Genomic DNA, 25,791 nt, shown 5'->3' with positions numbered 1-25,791 from the left:
AGAAAAAAAAAAAAAAACGAAATGCTTTCATTGTAAGGGATAGATAGAGCTTCGACAACTTAAAAACAAGCGCTTTAAGAACGAGAACAGTAAAAAGAACGAGATAAGCAAAAAAGAACGAGCGGAGCCAACTGAACGAGATGATTCAGCTCAAAAATTAAACGTACGATGTAAAAGAACGACACAACTCTGCAACCATATGCATTTGTTTTTCTTCCTTCCTTGTGTGTGTGCAAAGCTAATGGTGGTGGTTTTGTTTTGTAAGCAGCAATGTCTAGAGTTGGGCAATCTCGTTCAATTGAACGACCCGGATCACAATCTCGTTCAATGGACACCGGTAATTTCTTTGACAAAACTGCGTATACTTAATTTCAAACGTTGGTTTTTATGATGTTACTCATTCGTTTTTGAACGAGGACAGTGATCCGGATCGTTCAATTGAACGAGATTGCCCAACTCTAGCAATGTCTTGGCCATTAACGATCTAAATGAACGACATAAACGAATGAGCTGGATACGGATCCGTCGTTCTTTTGACGGAGTCGTTCCTTTGAGCCGGTTCGTTCATGAACGACACATCTCTAGCCATCAGTAGACACTGTAAAACGTCGTTTAAGAGAAGCTGGACTCTTTGGACGAATTTCTCGGTAGAAACCATTACTGTCAGAACGAAACCGAAAGCTGCGTTTGGAATTTGCAAAAATGTACCGCCATTGGACATCTGAAGAATGGAAACGGGTATTATTTTCCGATGAAACGAAGATCAATAGAGTCTCCCTAGATGGAAAAAATATGTACGTCGCTCTAAGTGCACTGAGTACAATTCAAAATATACCCGTGCTACTCTTAAACACGGCGGTGGATCCATTATGCTTTGGGGTGCTATGTCATCACGTGGTGTCGGACCATTACACAATATTGAGGGTACTATGGATCAATTCCAGTATGCAAGAATCCTTAACGATACAATGTTACCATATCGACGCCTCCAAACAATAGTATGCTAAGTCTACTTAGCATGTTTTCAAGTTCTTTACATTTTTATATTTAACGTCCTTAAACTTAAATTCAAATTTTGGTAATGATCGGACAATCCGAACAGAAGTTATAAACAAATATTTACTTAGCATAGTACTGAAGGTCAAAGAAATTTCCAAACTTTTAGAGCTTGTCCTGCAAAACTCGCTTTTCAGAATTAGCAAACTATTTTTTTGTAGGTGTATTGCGAACTTATGTCATATTGTAAAATCGAAAGTGGCCCTACTTAAAATAAAAAAAATTTTATGATCTTTACTCTGAAACCAAAAAAGCTTGGGAAAACATTCCAAATAGTGTGTGTGAACAATTATGGGCCGATTCCGTACAGCGAGGCGAGTCGTGTCGCGTTGCCAAATGCAATTTTTAGATTCCGTACGGCAATATTCGCCTGACGCCGTCAAATTTTGTCGCCGTAATGTTCATTTTCCGGCGACAACAAATTAGCTGTCGCCGTTCCTTTTTATCTTGTTATCGACGATTATTTTCTATCGCTGTATGTAGTGCATTTTTTTAAATTTTGTCACAGAGACGATAGACGACGCGACATGACTCGCCTCGCTGTACGGAATCGGCCCATTAGTCAACTCGATGCCACGCAGATGTCAAGCAGTGATTGATAACAAAGGTTTTGCAACAAAATATTAGCAGTTTTCAATAAAATGTTGAGCTTTCTATAAAAAAATTATGTGTCCTTAATTACCTATGTCGAAATAACAATTTTCATTAAAAAATCCTATAATGCTTGACGTATTGTTTGGCTATAGGCTTTTCACAAATAAAAATCGATGTTATGATTTTTAATAATTTGTTTTATTTCCAATATTTCGATTGGAATCTCCAATCATCATCAGGGAACTACAACATAAATACAAATCAGCAGTTTTTTACAAATAAGAATACAAACTTAGAAACTTACTTAAAGAAAGTTGTCGTTGTCTAATCGTCAGCGAGCTTACTTCAACTAAAATTTGTTCGGTTTGTATTTGTTAACTATGTGTTTGTATATGTGAGCGCAGTTGTCCGTGTCAGTTTTGTAATTAAGTCTTATATTGCATGGAGTGTTAATTATATGTAACATCTCAAGAGTGAACCTTCTTTGGTAATTATTCTCTTGAGTAAGAATTTGAATATTGTTGAAGTCAGGGGTATGGCCCGTCAAAGTACAGTGGGCTGCCAATGCCGTCTTCTGCTCCAGAGGTCTGTTGTGGGCTTTTTGGTCAGATTTATGCGCGGATATCCTTGTCTTTAATTTAGTTTTAGTAGTGCCGACATATACCTTTTGGCATATGTCGGACTTGTCTCCCTTACAATTTATACGATATACTAAGTTAGATTTGTCCTCGTCCTTTAATCTGTTTTTCAGTTTGCTAAACACATTATTCAAAGTGTTGGTAGTTTTGAACGCTAGCTCATATTTTGTGTGGTCATATATATTGGAAGTTTTTAATCTTTCTGAAAAACCCCGTATATATGTCATTGGTTTGTAAATTTTCTCGGAAGTATCTCGTGTTATAGTTGTGTTTTGGTTTATTGCGCGCCTTATAAGGTTCTCTATAGTTAAGGAGGGAAAGTCGTTTTTCTGTAAAATATCTCTAATTCTTTTAAGGTTTTCTTTATGAAAGTCTGTATCACTAATGTCTAATACTCTTTTTATAAAATTAGATGCTGTGTTTATAATAGTTCTTCTTGGGTGTTTAGATGTAAAATTGATTAAACGCCCCGAGGCCGTAGGTTTCTGGTACCAGTCAAGTCTGAGTTGTGTTTCATTTCTAATCACAATTGCATCCAGGTAAGGTAATTTGTTGTCTTTTTCTATCTCCATCGTAAATTGTATGTGTGAGTTGAATGAGTTCAAAATGTCCAAATTTTCCATGATATCATCTCTTTTCATGATCGTAAAGATGTCATCCACATACTTAGTCAATATCTTCGGTTTTGTGTGCATTTTCATCAATGATGAGTCCAGTAGTTGTTCCATGACAATATCTGCGATGACTGGGGAGGCAGGAGAACCCATTGGCATGCCTTTATTTTGTTTGTAAAATTTGTCGTCATATATAAAATATCTTGTATCCTTAATACACAGCGTCAAAATGTCCATAAATAGCTCCTTCGGAATCGTCGTGTGTGTTTTTATTGTGTCCCACTTATCCTCTATCGTGTTTAGAGCTAGATTTACAGGTATGCTGGGAAATAGCGATACCACGTCAAATGAAATGAGCACTTCGTCAGGGTTAATTTTTATGTTCTTAATTTTCGTCTTGAAGTCTTTCGCGTCCTTTACGTTATAGATCGAATCCACTGTCAGATTTTTCAATATGTCGACCACATATTTACAAAGACCATTAGCAGGGGAGTTAATAGTGGAACAGATTGGTCTAAGAGGGTTACCATCCTTGTGAATTTTGGGTAAACCATAAAGTCTAGGAGCAGTGGAAGTTTTGTTGGTTAATTTGTATTTCTCCGCCTCATTTATAATGCCCAATTTGAATAATTTTTCCACTAGCAGATTGTTCTTGTTTTGTAGAATATTTGTTGGATCTCTTTTTAAGCGTCTGTATGTACACATATCTCCTACTATTGTTGCCATTTTCGTTTGGTATTCTTTTTTATACATAGCCACAGTCTTCCCCCCTTTGTCAGCGTTTACAATAATAATATCATCATTTTCTTTTAAAAATGATCTGCACCGGCCCACTGTGCTGAGTATCCTAAAATCCTATAATTGTATATGGGTTTAATCACATATGGTGTAATAAGTAAGAGCTGGTTTAGATTATCCTAATTATAAAAAAAATTTGGACAAAAATGTTTTAATTTCAGGTAATGGTTCAAATATGTTTGACAAGGGGCTGTCCCTAATTAGTTGCACGGAGCTGTATATGTATCTTCTTATCTATATATATATATAACAAGTAAAAAGTATCAGTCGGCTTTGCCGACAGATGTATACCCTCAGCATGTGTATATTGAAACAATTTTTCCCAAATTACGTATGTATTTAGGGTGTTTTAAAAAATTTGGGCGTTTGAACCGACAAAAATGCTGATTAGGATTAAAGATCAAAAGTTTTGTGGAGGAGATACTAAAAGGAATGGATCGACATTGACCGTTATGGAAGTGGATCTCCAGCCACAACATATGGTGTCATAGGGGGTTTTTACACTCTTCGGGCTTCAAGAAGTATGGACTTGCCCCTAAAAAACTTTAATTATCGTAATTGAGGCAGCGAATGCAAGTTGCTTTAACAAAAAAAGTTAGTCGATATTAGGTCTTAAAGTGACCTTATCCGAAATTTTGTGTGGGAGCTACCGGATGGAGCGGACAAGCATAGTCCATATTTGAACCTGATCTATATCTGGAAGATATATTAGGATGTGTAAAGTATAGACCAATTCGGCCACTCCCTTCAAGAGTTACCGTACGCACAATTTTTCCGAACATTTTTGAACTTTTGTGGGGGAGGTACCTGAAGGAGTGGACCGATATTGCTTATCTTCAAACTTAAACTATGTTTGAACAAAATTACCAAGGCCATATTTTGGATCGAATCGGCCGATCCGTCCGAGAGCTATCTTACGCTCCAACCACCTCACAGGGTGTCATAGGGTTTTTTTTTTGCAACTTTCATGCTATTTTCTCAGGAAGTATGGACTTGCCCCTGATGAAACTTGTACCGTCGTATGGAGGGCAGTGAATACAAGTTGCTAAAACAAAAATCAAAGCGATTCGAGAGATGGTCCTAAACTGAACTTTTCCGAAATTTTGTGTGGGAGGTACCCGAATGAGTGGACCTATTGAGACTATATTGGAACCTCATATTACTCTGGTAGAAAGTTTACGCTAGACAAAGTATGGACCAAATCGGTTACTCCCTTCAAGAGTTATCGCGCGCACAAACTTTCCGAACATTTTCGAACTTTTGTGGGGGAGGTACAGGAAGGAGTGGACCGATGTAGCTCATCTTCGAACTTAAACTAAGTTTGGGCAAAATATTACTATAGCCAAAATCTGAACCGAATCGGTTCATCCGTTCGAGAGTTATCGTGCGCTCCAGCCAGCAGGACAGACAGACAGACGGACGGACATTGCTCAATCGACTCCAAATTGTCTGAAACACATTTCGTCCAAACATACTTGGGGTCTAAAACCATTATTTCGATGAGGCACATTTTCATCGTATCAAAGTGTATATACCCTCCTTAGCCTAAAGGCTGAGGGTATAAAAATGGTGTAAAAAATGTATAGTAATTCATAAAATGAGAACGGCTAGGCCGATTTCTGTAAATTTTTTTGTCAGTTATTCGTATTTTCGAGGAGAAGGTCTTTACGGAAGAAAATTTTGGAAAATCTCTCTGGAAAAGTCGGAAAATTGGAAATATCGAAAATTGAGTTTTTGTATGAAATTTTATTCCTTAATCGCGAGACGAAGTTCGCCGGGTCCGCTAGTATTACATATTTGTTTTCGAACTACGGTGGGAATCGCAAACAGCTTAATGCGGCCTATACATTTACTGCCAAACTGCTGTTGCCGATGAACCCTTTGTGTACGTGTGAGATTGAGTTGTGCGTGGCATTCCTTCAATCCACATTCCCGAAATGATACATTTTCCTCCAAAGCACGGGTTTTAGTTGAAGTTTTTAAAAATTGTTAATTTGCCCACAAACAATATTTATTATTTTCAATAATTGTTTTTGACTACTTCGAAAATAAACAAAATTCATTGGATTGAAACCCTTTTATTTCCAAAACCAACATAGTTTTGATTTTTATCCTTCATAAAATATTCATAATAATTGTTTTCGAACCAAGAAAACTAATAGTTTCCTGTATTAATTTATGAAAAATGACTGATAATTGGGTTAAAAATTTCGGGTTTTTTGCAATAAATAGTTGGTAGACTTATTAAAGACAAGATAGGATGTATAAATAAAAAATTGACCCGCGTAGTCCAACAAAAAATAACGAAACCCCATAACTACATATAATTCAAGCTGTCAAATAAGTGTTTTCGAAATATAATGGATGTTGCAAAATAACCCATATTTTTGGTAAATTCTTGAAAATCATGACATTTTATGAATGTTATTCTTAAAAAGGGTTAAGTACTAACAAGTATCAACAACATTAGGCATAGAATATCCCTACTAGGAGTGTTACCATGCGGACCAAGGGAGTACCAAGTCATATTACATGTAAACAGGGTGCTATTACAGAAACAATAGAAAAATTGCAATTTCACTAAAAATTAACTTTCTTTTCGCACAAACAAACTTTCTTTAAACAGAATATTTTCACAATTCACAGTGTTTTCTAACCATATGTTTTTGTTTTGATTCCTCTAATAGCTCTGTTCCTTTACGTGCAAGAATCTTCAAGTTTTACCACTTTTTACTCGAAAAGCGTTCCTTTACTTCATACACCATACAATTCATATGGGAGCAGTTTACAACTTTTGCTACTTTTGCCGGTTTTACCACTTTCAAAAGTAAAGGAACAGGCCAAATGTTGCACAAATTTATACTGAATAATACCAAGGCATATTTATATAAGGTAGAAGTGACAATCAGTTGTATTCTTACTTCCCAAAATGTAATGCTAAGTTTACATTTACGAAATCCACTCGATTTCAACTGTCAATCCCATAGCGCAAACGTCAAATGAAATCTCATCAGAAATCCATTGGATTTCATTTGACTTTGAACCTATGGATTTGACAGTTGAAATCGATTGGATTTCGTAAATGTAAACCAAGCATAATAGGGTCTACTCATGAAATTTGAAACTTCGAAATTTGCTACCATAAAATACTGCTCTTCATCCAAAACGTGTAATAAAAATTACCTGCGAGAGTTCTGAATGTGTTATATTTACATTTTGATTCAAATTTGTTCTATTTTAGAGGATTTTCAAAATGTATTTATATTTTTCCTGAAAAAATTTTGGAACGACCCTATTATTCAATACTTATCTTTGACAATTAATGTTCAATAACAATAATGCTCTTCTTGTAAATTTGTTACTCTTATGTTTCACGCTAAAACATTCATACGAAACTTTCCCATTATTTTGGCGTTCATAGATCGAGTTCAATACAAAAGTAATTTTATGAAATTACTGTAATGGGAAAATCGACCTAAGAATAATGGGAAAGTTTGGATGAAAGTTTTAGCGTGTAACATAAGAGTTAGTTGTTGTAATTCATGCATATATGTATATATGTACCTTATATAAATTTGCCTTAAATAATACGAATTTCGACATTCACCAAATCGATCGAAATCTAAAAAAGCTAAAACAAAAACGTTCGAAATCAAATTACGGAATTGAAACCTTTCCGATCGGGATCTGTGACATGACTGTATGTCCGAATATCGACTACATCGGACTACACTTTCAGGTACCTCCTACACAAAGTTTAGAAAGAGTGCAGTTTAAGGACTCGTCTGGGATAGTTTTTAATTTTTTGACAACATGCTGTTTATGCGGCCATAGTTATGACGGTTTTCGGGGGCAAATCCATACTTCCTTAGAAAATGGTCTAAAAACTCAAAACCCTATATATTATGTACGTCAGAAGTATTGTGTTCCCTTATTTTCTTTAGATCCTAGGCTGAGGGTATATCTCTGTCGGCACAGCTGACTGATACTTTGTCACTTGTTTGCTATTGCAAATATATTGGCGTACATTTTCGTAATAACGGATCTGCACAATTATGCTGAGTGAATCATTAAAATACAGTATAAATACTTTATTATTAAATATTTGGTTTAATGTTATGGGGATAGCTTCTGGCTTTGGCATATTTTATCACTTTGTTGTGCAACACTACAGGTTACGGCGGACAATACAACCGTCAATCAAGGGGGACTATACGCTTCTTAAGATAATCGTTTTTTTTCTAAATGAAATCAGATAATTTGTTACCCCGTTAACGAACATTAAATTCATTTAAGTCTTGTTTAGGGGTTTGGACGTGATATGAATTTTTAAAATGCAGGGCATATCGCATATCTGTAAGCAGAAAGTGAACCATCCATCCATCCATCAACCATCAGCTATCCAGATTGAAAGCAAATATAAACCAAAAAGTATTTTCTTTTGTATTTTATTTTATTCTTCGGCAGAACATTTCTAAATAAAACCATAAAAATAAATTCTCTGTGAATCACAACGTAATGCAGTAGAGAAAAAAAGTAATGGATGGTATCTGCAACAACTGGATAAAGAAAGAACATTTCAAAACACAGTTTTTGGTTTTGTTTTATACAATCATATAATTTCTACCTACATTGTTGATATAAATACCGTTTCGAAAATGAATTGTTCTAAAGTAGTTAATCTGGAGTCAAGAAGTACAGAAGTTCGCAAAAAATCACAGCGATGAAGATTTTAAATGTCGTCTTTTGCTTTGTTATTCTCACATTGTGCCATAGTTTGTGTACAGCTTTTGGTTTTGGCTCTCGTTATGGATTCTATAATAGACCCAGTAATAGCGGTGCGGCAGGTGGACAACGTAAATTTCGTTCATACAATGACATAGCAAAATTTCATACTGGTAATCCGTATGTGAGTCCTCGTAATAGACCATTTCCTGCCCAGCCATTCGCTCCTATTGGTGGAGGATAACATTTGAAGGGCATCCTTATTGAAGACTGTGATATAATGTACATTAATTTTACAATTAATTAAATTATAATAAAAAATGTGATCATTACAAGAAATAAACATAACATCTACCTGCAATATAATGCTTGGTTTACATTTACGAAATCCACTCGATATCAAATGTCAATTCCATTGCTTAAACGTCAAACGAAATCCAATGGATTTCAGATGAGTTTTCATTTGACGTATACACAAAGGAATTGACAGTTGAAATCGAACACACTGAAGAGTCCTAACTTGCGTTTACACATTGCAGGATAGCTGAGTTCATGTATTGATTGTCAAAAACCCACAACTTGACTGTGTGACGTAGGAGTCCAGACAACTGCAAAAAAGGGTCGTAAAATTATGAATGAAAATCGTCGATTTATTTTTGTTTTCCGTTCAACTATTTTTTATTATTCATGTTATTTACATATTTTTAGAAAAATGTCAAACATTTGTTACTGTTAAACAATTAAATCAAGTATGACAACTCTCGGTACCATCAGCTGGGCTGATGCGCGTACCTGTATGATTTTACCATGCTGTCTGTGAAAAAATTATGGACAGCTGGGAGACAAACGATAAATGTATGTATGTGCACTAGAGTTTTTTGCCGGGTTAACCTTGTCCAAATTTACATTAGGCGAGTTTACTTGCGGCAATTGTCAGTTTGTGGGTGAGAGAGGGTGTTGAGAGGCAAAGGGTTACCATATACCTCACCTCTCTCTCCATCAAACTGACAATTGCCGCAAGTAAACTCGCCTAATGTAAATTGGGACCTTCTTTGTGTGGATTCACAGTTTATACAGTTGGCCATTCAGCCCAAACTAGTTAGCCCTGACTATTTAGTTTGCTGTCAAATACATAAAATACAAAGGAAATCAAATCACAATAATGAACAATCTATTATGTTTGTTGTCAAATGTTGTTAACAGAACTCTGAATGGCCAACTGTATAAACTGTGTGTGGATTCATTCAGTGGTAAACGGGCTTAATCCGGTTAAGTGCAAACGGGGTATAATAGATTCGACATAATGGAATATGTTATGTAGTTAAGTTATTGTAGAAATCTTTATTTTCGAACATCTATTTCATGTAGCTTGATCTAAAACATAAACAAAACTCATCACATTACGAAAGCATCACATAAAACAGACGACGGCGTCACTTTATGCATTCGTGAACGACATGTTTAACTATATTGTGAATCGTTCATTCGTTGATCGTACGGTCACTGACTGATTCTAGTTCAGTGAACTATTGAACTATATCGAGGTATACGTAATGAATATGACATTTAAAAACCCCTCGATTTCGCAAATCTGAACGTACTAAAACATACTGACCTACATCTCCATATAAAGGCTCTGCACGATTATGCTGAGAGAATTATTACAATGTATAAATACTTTATTGTAACACATTTAGTCTCATAATATCTGGATAGATTCTGACTTTGGTATATTTAATATCTTTCTTATGCAATACAACAGGTTACGGCGGACAATACGTTTCTTAAGATAATTTATTTTTATAAAATGAGATAAGTTTTTAGCCCGTTAAAGACTATTAAAATTAGTTAAGTCTTGTTAGGGGTATGAACGTGATATGAATTTGCATGAAGCGGAGCATATCTCATATCTGTAAACAAAAAGTAAACGGCCAACGGCCAGACAGTAACCATCAAGATCGAAAACGAAGACAAATCAAGTTGTGCTTTCTTTGGTAATTTTTTTTGCTATCATTGGAAGAATATTTCTAAACAAAGCCATAAAAATAAATTCTGTGTGAATCACAAAGTAATGATTTCTTCAAAAAAAAAAAACTGGGGACAATGAAAAATATTATTCTAAAACACAGCTTTTGTTTGATACAATCATCAAATCATTTATACTTACATTGTCGATACACATAAATACCATTTCGAAAAATGAATTGTTCTAGTAGTAAATCTGAAGTCACTAAGTACAGTAGTTCGTAAAAATTCACAGCGATGAAGATTTTTAATGGCGCCTTTTGCTTTGTTATCCTTACGTTGTGCCAAGAATTGTGTGCAGCATTCGGGTTAGGCGCTCTTTATGGAATCTATAATAGACCCAGTAATGGCGATGCTGGAAATGGACAACGCAAATTCCGTTCATACAATCAAATTGCGAAATATCATTCTGGTAATCCATATGTAAATCCTCGCAAAAGGCCTTTTCCTGCCCAACCATTTGCTCCTATTGGTGGTGGATAACATTTGAATAGTGTCCTTATTGACTGTGATAAAATGTCAATTTTTTTAATATTAAGAATAATAAAAATTATCATAACAAGTACCTCTACTACTGTCGCCTTTTTAAAAAGAAAATATCAATACATACATAGGAAAAAGGGTTGTTCTCAGGTGTTAAAGTTTTTACTCCGTTGGTAATGAGCAGATGGGTGACGTAGGGGATGGATGATAACAAGGAACGGTCCTTACCGGTTTTAACATGGCAAAGCCCAGGATTTATCTTGGTCCCTTTTTCATCTGAAGTGGACACTGACCTCCCCGTGGTGTCACCTGGGGAACTGCCTTTAACACCCGTTAAAGGTAGTGACCTAACATGTGCCGCGTGTTCACCCATAATAACGTTAAAAATTTAGATTTGGGCGTCGGGTTAGTAACCCTCTCCTAGAAAAAACTACTATGAAAAACGAAAGAAAAGAAAAACGAACCCCTCTAAAGTTGACGAACCCCGCAAACGTTTTAAGGACCATGATCTGCGAATCTGCACCTGGAATGTTCGCACTCTTTATAGAGAAGGTGCAGTCTTCGCATTGGCAGACGTACTTGAAAAGTACAAGACCGATATTACTGCCATACAGGAAATACGATGGATTGGAAAAGGCGTCACAACAACACCTAAAGGTGACGCACTGCATTATAGCTGCCATGACGTAAAGCATGAGTTTGGTTGCGGATTCGTAGTTAGTCGGAGGCTAAAACATCTGGTAATCAGCTTCACCTCAGTGAATGAAAGACTTGCTGCAATTCGAATAAAAGCTAAATTCTTCAACATCAGCTTTATTTGCGCTCATGCTCCCACTGAAGAAAAGGACGAACAGACCAAAGATATATTTTACGAGCGCTTAGAAGAAACATATGACCGTTGCCCTGCCCATGACATTAAAATCATTGTAGGCGATTTTAACGCCAAAATTGGAAAGGAGAATATCTTTGGCCCAACAGTCGGGAAATTCAGTCTCCACAGTGAAACATCTGACAATGGTATGAGGCTGATTGACTTTACAGCTGCAAAAAACATGGTAGTTAGCAGTACCATATTTAATCATCTCGATATTCATAAGGGCACCTGGCTGTCTCCAGATCAAAGAACAAGTAATCAAATTGATCATGTTGTGATAGATGGAAGACATTCATCGAGCGTGTTGGATGTACGATCGTTCCAAGGCGCAAACATTGATTCGGACCCGTCTAAACGTTGCAAATAAAGCACGAACAGACACAACGCGGAAGTTGGACATCGATAGGCTGCAAACACAACAGATAGCCAAAGCATATTCCACTCAACTAGCCCAATTGCTTAACGCGAGCACTCTTTGTCCCGATAACATAACAACACAATGGCAAAATATTGCCCACTCCATGCAAACAGTTGCAAAATCCATACTTGGATTCCAGAGACCTCCACAAAGGAATTCATGGTATGACCAGGAGTGTCGTGCTGCTACCGAAGAGAAAAATGCGGCATATAGAGCTACTTTACAATCAGTAGCAACGCGTAGAGCACGAGAGAGATATCGGGAGAAAAGGAGAGAAGTGAAACGTCTTTTCCGCAAGAAAAAGAGAGAAATGGAAAAGCGGGAGTGTGAAAAAATCGAGATGTACAGGAGCCAGAATGAAGTCCGAAAATTCTACCAAAGAGTGAAACATCAAACAGATGGCTTTGGTACAGGCACATCCTACTGTAGAGACCAGCAAGGTAATTTGGTAACTGATACAGATAGTGTACTCAGGATATGGAAAGAACATTTTTCAAATCTGTTGGTATCCAATAGCAGCGAAGACGACGAAGATACCACAGTCCCAATCCCAGAAGATGGTATTGAATGTATACCGCCCAGCCAAGATGAGGTGAAGACAGCAATAAATCGGCTGAAGAATAATAAGGCAGCAGGGGCCGATGGCTTACCAGCCGAGCTGTTCAAAACCGGAGGTGACACCCTGATAAGGTGTATTCATCAGCTAGTTAGCACCATCTGGCAGGAAGAACGAGTACCCGACGATTGGAACCTGAGTATCCTGTGCCCCGTCCACAAGAAGGGAGATAAGACTGTATGCTCTAACTATAGGGGCATAAGTCTACTCCCTATTGCCTACAAGATCGTGTCAGGGATATTGTGCGAACGTCTAAAGCCTATGGTCAACGAGATAATTGGACCATACCAATGCGGCTTTAGACCTGGCAAGTCCACCATTGACCAGATATTTACCCTGCGGCAAATCCTGGAGAAGACCCAAGAGATGCAGATCGACACCTACCACCTTTTTGTCGATTATAAGGCAGCCTTCGACAGCCCGCTGCGTTCAAAGGTATTCCAAGCCGTGTCTGAATTTGGTATTCCCGCAAAGCTCATCCGGCTTTGTAAAATGACTTTAACTGACACGAGGTCCTCAGTTAAAATAGGAAAGAACCTCTCCGAAGAGTTTCGTACCAAAAGAGGTTTCAGACAAGGAGACAGCCTTTCGTGTGACCTATTCAAAATTTTGCTGGAAAAGGTAATACGAGATGCAAATGTCAAAAGAAATGGCACAATTTACACCAATAGCCACATGTTACTTGCCTATGCTGATGGCATAGACATCATGGCACGATCAGTGAAGGAAGTAACTGATACCTTTAGGAAGGTCGAAGCAGAATCTGCGAAAGTGGGTCTGGCGGTAAACGACGAAAATACCAAATTGATGGTGTCGACGCGCAAAGCGTCCAAAGATCACGGACCAACTGTGGAAGTTGGTACCTACAATTTTGAGGTAGTTAAATACTTCGTCTACCTCGGCACTGCCATAAACACAACAAACAACATCAGTTGTGAAATAAGAAGAATTGTATTGGCCAACAGATGCTACTATGGTTTAAGTAAGCAATTTAAAAACAAAGCCACATCTCGTCAATCAAAAATAACACAATGCAAAACGCTGATACTACCCGTGCCAATGTATGGCTCCGAAGCATGGGTACTTGCGCAAGCAGATAAGGCAGTGCTTGGTGTGTTTGAGAGGAAATTTCTTCGAAAGATCTACGGGCCGATGTGCGTTGTCGGGAATATTGACGTCGTATGAACCACGAGCTACACGCAGAGAAAAAATATTTTTCGGTTTTGTTGGAACAAAAATATCTATTTTGGTTCCAAAAATGTGTTTGTTTTGTATAAACATTGTAATCCAAATCCAAAAATACCATCTTTTGTTCCGAACATAGAAAACAAAAACAACTTTCGAATTTCCGCAATATTGTAAAAATCGTTAACAATACCGATTGTAGGAACAATCATAATCTAAATTTTTTACAAAACATATTGTCAACCCTGAAAACCAGATACTAAATTTTTTGATTTGAGTGTATATACTTCTCATATACACTTTCCACACAACTTTGATATAAATATCCCGTATAATATTACGAGCATTGATGAACGCAATACATGGTTTGCTACTTTAGCTGACAACAAAGACAAACAAAAAGCCACAAGCAAGCCACCACAACATAAGGAATAATTAAACACCATAACAAACATGAAAAGGAAAGAAGAATGAAATAAAGAAGAAGAATGAAACAAAACAGAAACAAATAAAAACAAGAGTTGGTATACATACACACAAAAACAAAGATAAAGGCAGCATGTCATACAAACACCACCACAACTCACCAAAATTGTTTTTTCAACACGGCATCGAATAGCGAGAGAAGAGAAAAAACTTTCGAAGAAAAGAGAAAAATATTGTTCAGTTGACACAAACTATTTTTGGATTCACAATACTACATAAGGAATCCAACAATATGTTAACAATACATATTTTGCTCTTGGAATATTGTTGGATCAAACATATTTTTTTCTCTGCGTGTATATAAGCTATACAAAGACATGAATATAGTTAAACGTATCGAGATGCAACGATTGCGTTGGCTAGGCCATATCATAAGAATGGGCAATGATGAACCCGCTAAAAAGGCGTATGTATACATACCTCATGGCGGTGCACGCAGAATCGGCAGGCCTAAGCTTCGATGGAGCATACAAGTGGATGAAGAAAGGAAAAGCGCGGTATTCCAAAAAGTCAAGCGAAAAACGGAGAGGAATGGAGATCTATGGAACAAATGTTCTGTAATAGGCCAATTAAGTAAGTTCAAAAACATCATCATAGTTGCCTGTGAGTGTGTAGCAACCGATGTTCTAAAGTGAACGAAAATTCGCAATGTTTTGTCATTGAGTGGCATTGCCGGTATGCTGGCGTTTTGCGCGGCTATGGCTCGACGGATGAGGGGTGGTTCTTGCCACTTGCAGACAGTTCGGTTGAACAACAAAAAAAAATTAATCATACCGGTCTTGACAAAAAGGTAAATAAAAAGGGAAAGCCTGAAATATGCTTATAAATAGCAAAAAAAAAAAACTAGCCTAAATCAAAACTTAACAGCTGAACTCACCTATCTTATCTTAGCCTATCGAAACAGCTCTCCTGGCGGCTGACCAACCAGGAGATAGCCCACACTCCGAGATCACCTCTCGCCATGACACTTCGTTGCTTCCGTGTCCCAGGTTTGACCCTTTACTTACCGTTTTATTCCATTCCCACCACCTTTTTAATAGGGCTTTAAGCCGAAGACATTGTCACCATTTTCAATTCAAAGTAGTACATGTTTATTGATCTCTATATTTTGATGTACAGGAAATCAATCAAAAGGGATATACGAGTAAATGGCAAAAAAACACGTCAAAGGAAATCATACATATTCATTCTCGTAATTGAAATATAAATTTACTATTCGAATATAATTAATGGAATGGAAAAAAAATGATTTATGATGATTTATGATGCAATTCTAATCTCTTTTCTCTTTCAGGCTGCAATATTATACGCCAGGAATATTGAAGGCAGCAGCGAGTATCATCTGCAGGCTCATCCCAATGTGAAGGTAAGTATGTCAAAGTTCAAAGTTTTAGCCTTATAATTATATTCCGGATTAGATATTAACGATGTTTACCTTTTTTTCAGGAAAGGACAAACAAAAGGACGAAAGGCCGCCATACATTAGAGCGACCAAAACTAGAAAGCAGCAGAAACCTAACCCTGGATTGAGCTCAGTTCAGAGTACCTGCACACCAAAACGAGGTGAGTAATATGAAACCTTTGTTTACCCCTTCTAACACTTATTTCTTCTTTTTTTATGCAAACCACGGAATTTAACTATGTTGCTGTCGTCCGTCGGTCTGTCCGGAGTATGGAAGTAAAAGGTCTATTGGGGATGATACCAGGGCCTGCCGGACGGCAAAGCTTAACTGCGCCTCCCTCGTTGGACTGGATGGGTGATGGTGTGGCTCCAATTCGCTGGATTTCTCGATCCGGATTTGTTTCTTTTTTTACTTTGTTTAGCTTTAAGTTTTAGAATTATTTGGTTTTAAGTCTTTTCTTTAGTTTTAGGTTTAGTTTTAGGCTTAGATTTAAGTCCTCTTATTTTAGCTTTTAAGTGTTTTTACTTTTGTTTGAATTCATTTTTAAGTTTCTTTTATCTTTTAGCCTTAAGCTTGGTTTATTTTGTTTAAATTCATTCTAAGGCTTTTAATGTTATTTAAATGCTGTATTTTGTGTGTTGTTTTTCCTTCAGAAAAAATTACTGCATGTTTTGATATTCAGTTTTAAATAAAGTTCTTCGTCACAAAAAAAAAAACGAAACTGTCTTATTATTTTTCTTGGTAGTTGGTTGGAGCCACACATCCAATCTTCTTCAAAGGTAAATCCAAAAAGGGCAAATCTTCCGGCCTTTTTTTAGCAGGAAAGATCATCCTGTCAAATCATTTTCTCCTTTCCCTCTTTGTTTTTCTTTTATTTCCCCCTTTACGTCAGAATTGTCAACTGTTATACAAACAGCTGTTTTTGTCAAATGATGAATGTTATCATTCATACATTCTTCTTCTTATTTCACAAACATTAACCTTTAAGAGGCGCACCCCACAAGTGATTGTTGTTGGAATTTATTACAAACTACCTTGCGCGTGCCATTCGCTGTTTTTTGTTTGTTTTATTTATTGTTGAAGATTCAATCTCATTTGATTTCTTAAGCTGGAGTATTCCCCCAATGGCTTAACTTCAATTATTACCCTCTATTTTATTTTTTAAAATTTTATTAATTCGCGAATATATACAAATATATTGACAAAAATTGGTCTTGCGCTTTGTACAGATTTCCTCCAAAGGACGAAGGATCTGCAATTTTGACTTTAAATTACAGGCGTAATTTAAGGTCTAGAGGTTTGTTGTTGGCGGTAAAGACAACAACTAAAACAACACAGCAAATACAATAAAACGAACACAAGACGTATATGCTTTATACTCACTGTGAGGTTATTAGCACAATAAAATAAAATATTTAAAATATTCACTATTACTGCCAAGGTCGACAGATTTTAGTTTTATTGTTTGGGGTTGGTTTTGTTTGGGGTTGAAAAATTGATCAAGACGATCTTGCACTTCACGACACTGGTTCGTAAGTAAGTAAAAAAGGGGTAAGTAGAGATCGCAAAATAATGATTAATGATGGCGGCTTATTTATCGATATCGATAATCTGGCCATCGACGGTTTCAATCTGCATAGGGGTCAGCACACTGGTGGAGCTTGAGGCCGCCCCTGCAAGACTCTTAGGTCGAGCCTCGACATGCACCCCCCCCTTGCACGGGTGCAACCTTGATAGTGTTAGCCAGCTCTTGCATCTGCTCGGTTGTCTCACGCAGAATGCGCTTGGTTTCTTCAGCTTCGGCATCCTTTTCCACGGGCTCTTTCTTAGGTTGTCGTCGTGGTTGTTGCGCCGTTGGTTTCGAGTTGGCAGGATTTTTGCGCTTGTTGTCGGGTCGGCTTTTCGCTGGGATGCTGCCTGGCTGCCTCTCAACTCTTTGTCTGGGGTCGATGCTGACACGCTGCTTGTTGTTGTTGCCCCGCTGCTGTTTATTATTGTTGCTGCCCCGTTGCTGCTGAGTGTTATTGTTTGGGCGATTAGACAACTGTTGATTGTTGTTGTTACCCCGTTGATTGTTGCTGTTTGACCGGTTGTTGCTGTTCGATGGTCGATTTAACGTTGGTCGGTTGTTGTTGGAAGGGCCACGATTGCCAGATGATTTCTTGCCTTGCGGATATTGTGGCTTTGGCTGTTTTTGACGATACTGGGCTGGCCTTTTCCCCTTGTTGTCTGGGTGCAGCATGGTGTGGTGCATCTCCCTACAAACTCTGCAGTTCCCAGAGGCATTACAAAATTTCACAAAGTGGCCACGAGATAGACAGTTAATACAGTACTTATGTACCCTCACAGCGTACTCCCTGTCCTTAACAGTCATCTTCCTAAACATCAGGCAAGACCTCAGATGATGGTATTTGAAACATACCAGGCAGTGTTTACCAGGTCCGTTCATTTTCTGGAAATAAAAAGTAGAGAGCAAAGCAAACACATGTTCGACCATACGATATATGGCCCGTTAATATGAGTGAGTTATTTTTCCAGAAAACACATAAAACGACACATTGGACTGACTACTGTTTTCCGTTTACGGGAAGAACACACAATTTCGAAATTGGCCTTGTTATTATGCCATCGCCAGTCCTGAAGTCTGCCACATTATGTCATATATGTCATTATGACGCGCCCCATTTTCCAGTCGTTTGCTGGTAAATTGTCGTCTTTAACGAGCACAAAGTCGTTTTTTTCTAAATCCCGTTCGGCATATTGCCATTTATATCTTTTGTGCATCTCGTGTAAATATTCCGCCTTCCACCTTCTGCTGAATTCGTGGTGCAAGACCTTGAGTTTCTCCCAACGATTTATGTCTGATATGTTATCCAAGGGAATCTCCGGTGCGAATATTAACGAACACCCTCTAGGAAAATGGGCAGGAGTCAAAGCTTCTAACTCCTCGGGATCTTCGGACAATGGAGACAGAGGGCGAGAATTTAATACGCTTTCTTTTCTTACTAAAATTGTACTCAATTCCTCGAAGTTATACTTTTGCTGTCCACTTATTTTTTTGAAATGAGTTTTAAAACTCTTTACCCCCGCCTCCCATAGGTCGCCCATATGTGGAGCACCTGGGGGAATGTCGAATGTCGATCACTGTACATATATGTACATAAGATTCAAAAGGTCAAAAAACCTTTAAAAAAAAGTAACTTGAATTCATCATCATGGAATCAATAATAGCCATCGCAAAAACCACAAACACACCTAAAAATATTATCCTTCTTCGCAATAGGCAATTAATGGCTAAAAGAATTGTTTTCTTGTAATGTCAATATCATTTAAAAAATCAGTTCGAATTTGGAAAGCAGAAAAGATTGAACGGTTATCGCATCCATAAGTGTTTTTTTGTTATTTTGAAAATTGAAAAAATAATGAATTATCATGTCCAGGACAAGTTTTTCTAGTAATGCGGAAGAAATGATGGAAGAAACGATGGAACCGGTGCGTCGTGGTCAACGCATGTCCGCGAGAAATTCCCAAATGATCGATGAACTTACGCCACTACAGCTACAACGGTCCATGAATAATGATCCACCTCCAATGCATGAAATAGATCATACAAAACATAGTTTTACCGATGTCCCTTGTCTCATCATATTTGTGTGCTGCATTGTGTTCTGGTTTTATATTGCCCACTTTGCCTTCACCCAAGGCGATTTGAATAAGGTCATACTAATAGGAACCGATTCGTATGATCGTACATGTGGTATGGATTCGGGCGTGACTCAAAAACCCTATTTGTATTTTTTCGATTTCTATAAATGTTCAGATCCAAAAATACCTATAGTGGGATGTCAAGCGAAACGGGTATGTGTGGAACAATGTCCTCAAGAGTCATTTATGTGGGATGCTCAAGTGGAGGACAGGGAATTGGAGCATGTGCGGAATTTACTGATATGTGACGAAGAAGTGGACAAAAATCTATTGCAAACGCCCAATCAAATCTCAACGGCTATTGAGGATGGATCCTGCAGTGGTCTATATGTGAAAAGTAACGCCGTCCACAATTATTGTCTGCCGTTTTCCAAGGAAGATTTATGTGACATGGCACGGAAATTTTTGAAAAGTCACAGCATCGATGAATATAACAATCGCATAGCTGAAATGTGTCGTAAAGACAATGACACCGAGAAATTCTTTCTAGAGTATTTAGACGCAAAGGATAGTCAGGTGGGTTTAACGAAGATGATTGCAGTCCTTATTAGCGGCGGTAATGACACAGTGAAAAGTGAACGTTTAGTCGAGGACATTATGAATGATTTGAAATCATCCTGGAAGGTGATCCTAATGTCGCTTATCATTCAGGTGCTATTGGCAGTGACTTTCATTGCCCTCCTACAATGGTTGGCCAAGCCGTTGGTGTGGTTTTCTATTTTGGGTGTCTTGGTCGTTTTAATGGCTGTATTGGTGTATGGTATTCAGCGGTATAAATACTATAGTCAGCATCCCACGCTACCGCAACAAAATGGGGATTTGATGGAATTTCAAATTTTGGTGGAAAACAAGGACTTTTGGTTGTGGGTAAACGTACTAACTGGAGCCGTCCTCACTATTATAGTCCTTATTGTTGTGGTGCTGCGCAAACGAATTGGTGTTGCTGTATCATTGATTAAGGAGGCCAGTAAGGCAATAACATCGATTAAAAGCACCATATTCTTCCCCATCTTTCCGGGAATTCTGTACATTTTGGTTTCCATTTTGTGTGGTATTGTTGCACTGTATCTCAATACAATCGGCACGAACTCTTTTCGTATATTCGCGGACCCCCAAATTAAAGTTTTCCAGGAAAATTGTGAATGCGAAGGACCAGCAATTGGCTATAAGATGAATCAGGAATGCGATCCACACATTTTTGAAACCAATTGTCACATTGTCAACACAAATAAAAACTGCATGGAGACAGTTTGCCGTTTTGGGGAGATTGTTAAGACCCCAAGAGCACAGTGGTTCTTCTACTTTTGTGTGTTCACCTATTTATGGGTGATATTATTCATATCTGCCTATGGTGACATGGTCTTGGCCTGTGCCTTTTCCATGTGGTACTGGACCTTTGACAAAAAGAAGTTACCCACAATTCCTCTCCTAAAAGCCGTGGGCAATGTGACTCTATATCATTTGGGAACAATTGCATTTGGTTCTTTGATTTTGGCCATTGTTTGCCCGATCCGCCGCTTCACAGAGATGATTGAGAAACATTTGAAAACGTTCAAAAACAAACATCTAGAAACAAACAACCGACTAATCCAAGCACTTTTGTGCTGTGTGAATGGCGTTATCTGCCTACTGGAGAATGTTCTTCGTTTTCTCAATCGCAATTCGTACATAACGTGTGCCATTCACAGCGCTAGTTTCTTTGCCAGTTCTCAGAAGGCATTCGCCCTCGTAACACAGAACAAGGTATCTGGCTTTCTACTGCTTCTTTCAAAACTTCTACTGACCTCCAGCACGTGCTTTGCCACCTATTGGTTTTTGACGGCTTATCCTACTGCGTTCGTTTTTAAATATCCCTTGGTGCCGATCATTTTTGTAGCATTGTCGGGCTATATAATGAGTGAAGTTGTATTCAATACGTATGGCGTGGCTGTGGATACCTTGTTCTTTTGTTTTTTGGTAGATAGCAATGAAAATGATGGCTCTGCCGAGAAGCCATATTATATGTCGAAGAATTTGCACAAAATGTTGAATCCAATCAGTAGGTCATGAAGAAAGCAAAGCGCAGATCAGAGTTGTTAGTTATTAGAAAATAATATGAATACATATTGTTATTGTAAACATAAATATATATAATACGCATACACATACTGGAATTAATTGTTAATAATTATCAAATAAACAAGTAAAAAAAAAAAGTATTTGATATACACCCTCCTTAGCCTTTCCGAATTGAAACTTTAATCTATAGACAGATTACATGCCGGCTACACAACAAGAATTCTGTTCACCAAAAATTTTGTATTTAGGCTATTTCTAGAATTTTGTGGGCCTTTTTGGGCGCACTTACTTGCCGAAAAGATATGTATTTGGATTAAAGTGTTGTGTTGTAAAGTGAATATTTCCCAAAAATTTCAACATTTGCACAAAATTGAAGAAATACTCCTTGGGTTTTCATAAAACTCTTATAAAAACTCATATACATAGACTAACGAATTTATTAACAATTCTTCCGCGGTTAAGCAACTCAAACCCGAAAACTCAAAAAAGTTCGATGACGATTTTTGGGGAAAATGGCAATATTTTCTTGAATATTTTTATCTGAGAATGTAATTCCCATCAAAAACTAACGCCATGTAGTCTTTTGCTAGAACAAAATATTTATATTGCGTTTCTTAGGTACCACACTCAATTCGAAGATACTCGGTGAGAGCATTCCCTGGTCTATAAATTCATTAGTCTATGTCATATATTAAAAAATGTCAATTTGTGTGGGAAACGGTATGGAAAAACGCACATTTGTACCAATGTAATTTTAAAAAAGTGTTAAACGCACTGAACTGGTCGGGGAAAAAGTATACATGGGCTGAAAAAGGACACTCTCGGGTATCATTCTGTGAAAAGCTGTTCCCTAAAAGTTCTAGTCCACCAAATTTGGAATTTCACTAAAACTTAGTACCTTAGGACAAATAAAATATTTCACTTTGTGTAAACGCCACGGTTATTTATTAAAACGACTCTTAAAGGCAACGATCCTAACAAAAAACAATGAACAAAATATCTGTTATAGTTTCTGTAAAATAACGGTTTCTTTCCTGTAGACCTCATATAGCGGTACCACCCGATTTCAGGTATTTTTACGTTTTTATCTAGATTTTTGACTGTAACATGGCTCTAGGAGTTCTCAATGGACCAGGAACTTCCCCATCAAAAATTGTGGACATAGGTTCAGGTTTTTGTATAGACCCCATATAACTGTACTACCCGATTTCAGGTAATTTTAAGTCTATATCTACATTTCCTGCTCAAAAGGACTGTAATTTGGCATTTGGGGTTTCCAGCAGTTGGAAATCTTCTGCACCACAAATTGTCGACGTTGATCCAGGTTTTGGTGTAGTCTCCATATAACGGTACCACCCGATTTCAGTTATTTTGAAGTTCTTACCTACATTTTCGGCTAAGACAGAAATTATTTCATAGTTTTTAGTACATTTATAAATAAAACACTAACTTATTTTTTTTATTTTTTGTTATTGATATGACTATTGGCTATAATATGAATGTAATATTGAAAATTGAATTCTGGAATGGAAGGGGGACAAATGAGTCGTCTTTGAAAATAAAAAAGGTTCAATTTGAAATTCACAAATGCAAATTTGCAATCTTGGATGTATAAATAGGGGCTGCAAAATTGTGTAGCAACAACAACATCTAATATGCCTGAGGATGTTTGCCTAACCAGCTAACGAAACGATCTTTGTTTGCATAGCGGTTGATGTGTGTGTAGGACTTCGCTAGACCTTAGGTCATAGAGCTCGATTAATTAAACTAATTAAAATCTCACAAATAATGGCCTTCGCCACTAAAAAGGTATAAACATAAAAATAAAAAAGTATTTGTCGGTACAGGACCGCGTCTTCATAAAGCCCTCATAGAACGGTACCTCCCGAGTTTCGGCATTTCGAGTGTTATGGTCACAAACCCATTGAAATGGCTGAAATTTGGTATTTAGTCTTCGTTGGGGGTATTAAACTTTCCCCTCTAAATTTGTCGGTATAGGTCACGCCTTCATATAGCCCCGATTCTCGGTATTTTTAAGGTTGTGGCCTCATTATTCATTCGTAGTAGCTGACATTTGATATTTAGCCTTAATACAGCCCCCACCACCCGATTTTCCGTATTTTAAAGGTTGTGGCCTCAATATTCCTCCGCAATTGCTGAAATTTGGTATTTCGCCCTCATTTGAGGTATAAAACTTTCCAAATGTAATTTGGTACCGCTATATATAAAATGGACCCATATTGGTTTTGGTTTCGTATTCATGTATTGCCATCCAAATCTGAAAAGTGTGCAAAGTTTCAGTTCGATTGTGTTAAAAATTAGTTAATAGATTTGACACCAAAGCAAGTTAAATAAAACACTGTAAACATATGTGAACTTTTGTGAGAGAGTGGACCAACCGCAATATATTATGACATCCGAAGTTTGGACCAAATTGGTTGAAGAAGCCGAAAGAAAACATTTTTGCTAAAATGGTACTTTTTTAACGGAGAGTATTAAAGATATCGCAAGTACGTCTAAACCTATAGTCATAATCTTCACACTGCGCCAAGTACTAGAGAACCCCCACGAAAAACTGATCGAGACATACCACCTGTTCGTCGACTATAAAGCCGCCTTCGACAGCCCAATTAGATCAGGGTGTTCCAAGCTGTGAGTTTGACTTCCCTACAAAACTAATATTATATACAGAATGACATTGGCTGATACAAGTTAGTACTTACATAGTTGGCCCTCTGCAGAACATTTGTCCTATAAGCCGAACTAAGAAAAGAGTTCCATTCCTCTTTATTTGTTGCTGTATTTCTCCAACCAATTTGGTATAACGCACTTTTCGATTTCGTCTTCACCTTGTTTACTACATCGAAGCCTTGTTCCAGTTCTGCATGTACCGTCTTTTTAGAGGGTTCAGGTCACTCACTCTTATGACATGGCCTATCCAACGCAATCGTTGTATCCCGATCAAAGCTATGAACACTCGCTTGAATTCCACTCGCGAGTGAAACTCTTCTTGAAATTGAGAAAGTTGAGTGGAGCAATCAAAAACACCAAGCACTGCCTTATCTGATGGCGCAAGAACTCAGGCTTCGGAACCGTACATTCTATGCACGTGCAGTGTTTTATAAAGAGTTTTTGTTTTGACGAGATGTGGCTTTGTTTTAAAACTGTTTACGGAAGCCAAAAGATGCTGTTTGGTCAGTACTATTCTTCTTCTTATTTTATAACTGATGTTGTTTGTTGTGTTTATGGCGGTGCCAAGGTAGATGAAGTCTTTAACCATCTCAATACTAAACAAGTAAGAAAAGTCTATAGTCGGACGGAGCCGACCATGGGATACCCTATACCACTATCCCTGGACAATCGCTCTCCACGGAACTTCTTTTCAATTATTGTGAAAATTTAATTATCAAATATCAGAGATGTTATGTATAATACTTATGACCAAAACCAAAAAGTTATCTAGTATGACAAAGACATTTTTGTAGCAGGAAAGGAAAATTTAGTTCACAAAAACGTTGGTTTGTACGCTTCTTCTACATCATAAACTCAAACTTTGTTTAAAATTTTGCGGGTTATTATTTTCACTTACAGAGCCGCTACAAAATTGGTTAAAATTTTGTTTTTGGTCTATTTCATCCCCTGAACATTTCACGATCATCACCAAAAACTAATCATTTCTATTCTGGCCCTAACCCAACCTCCTTAAAAACATCGTTACAATCGGTCCATAATTGCGGCCTTAAGCTTGCTTACAATTTTTAATGGACGGACACACATCGCTAAATTGCTTTATCTCGTCGAGATAAAAATTTTGGCACACCAAATAAGAGGTCTAGGATGAATATTTCGTGGTTACATAAACTTTTGGAGAGACAACATTTAGCATGGGATAAAAAAGTGGTTCTCTACACAGAACCCATTATATATTAGGCAGTAGGCCCGTTATCTAGCAAACACTTTATTGCAATTTACATCAGAGGAAAGGTCTGTAGTTTTTTCCATATGTAGGCTACTTTGCGAAATATGTCCTCAAGGAATTAAAATATCGACCAAAAATAAACTTTTTATATTTTTGATACAAAAGTAATGGTCCATTTCACCCGCTAAAGAATA

At 37.4% G+C, this 25,791-nt stretch overlaps 1 protein-coding gene and 1 long non-coding RNA gene across 2 annotated transcripts; both read left to right on the top strand.

Annotated features, from left to right (window-relative positions):
- The first annotated feature begins 15,805 nt into the window (after nucleotides 1-15,805).
- On the top strand, nucleotides 15,806-16,631 carry LOC141390014 (uncharacterized). Its single transcript, XR_012409244.1, has 2 exons — nucleotides 15,806-15,878; nucleotides 15,959-16,631. It is a non-coding gene; the product is annotated as an uncharacterized lncRNA (long non-coding RNA).
- Nucleotides 16,632-19,347: 2,716 nt separating this feature from the next.
- On the top strand, nucleotides 19,348-21,669 carry LOC141393485 (choline transporter-like 2). Its single transcript, XM_073966499.1, has one exon. The coding sequence runs from the start codon at nucleotides 19,348-19,350 to the stop codon at nucleotides 21,667-21,669; it is 2,322 nt and encodes a 773-aa protein (XP_073822600.1).
- The last annotated feature ends 4,122 nt before the right edge of the window (nucleotides 21,670-25,791 follow it).

Source organism: Musca autumnalis, unplaced genomic scaffold (assembly GCF_047663935.1).
Source record: "Musca autumnalis isolate F117 unplaced genomic scaffold, ASM4766393v1 scaffold_1, whole genome shotgun sequence".
Taxonomy (NCBI): Eukaryota; Metazoa; Arthropoda; class Insecta; order Diptera; family Muscidae; genus Musca; species Musca autumnalis.
This window is presented reverse-complemented; position numbering and strand designations above follow the sequence as displayed.

Excerpts from the sequence above, each read along its gene's own strand:
- LOC141393485 (XM_073966499.1), top strand. The coding sequence starts at position 19,348 with ATGTCCAGGACAAGTTTTTCTAGTAATGCGGAAGAAATGATGGAAGAA.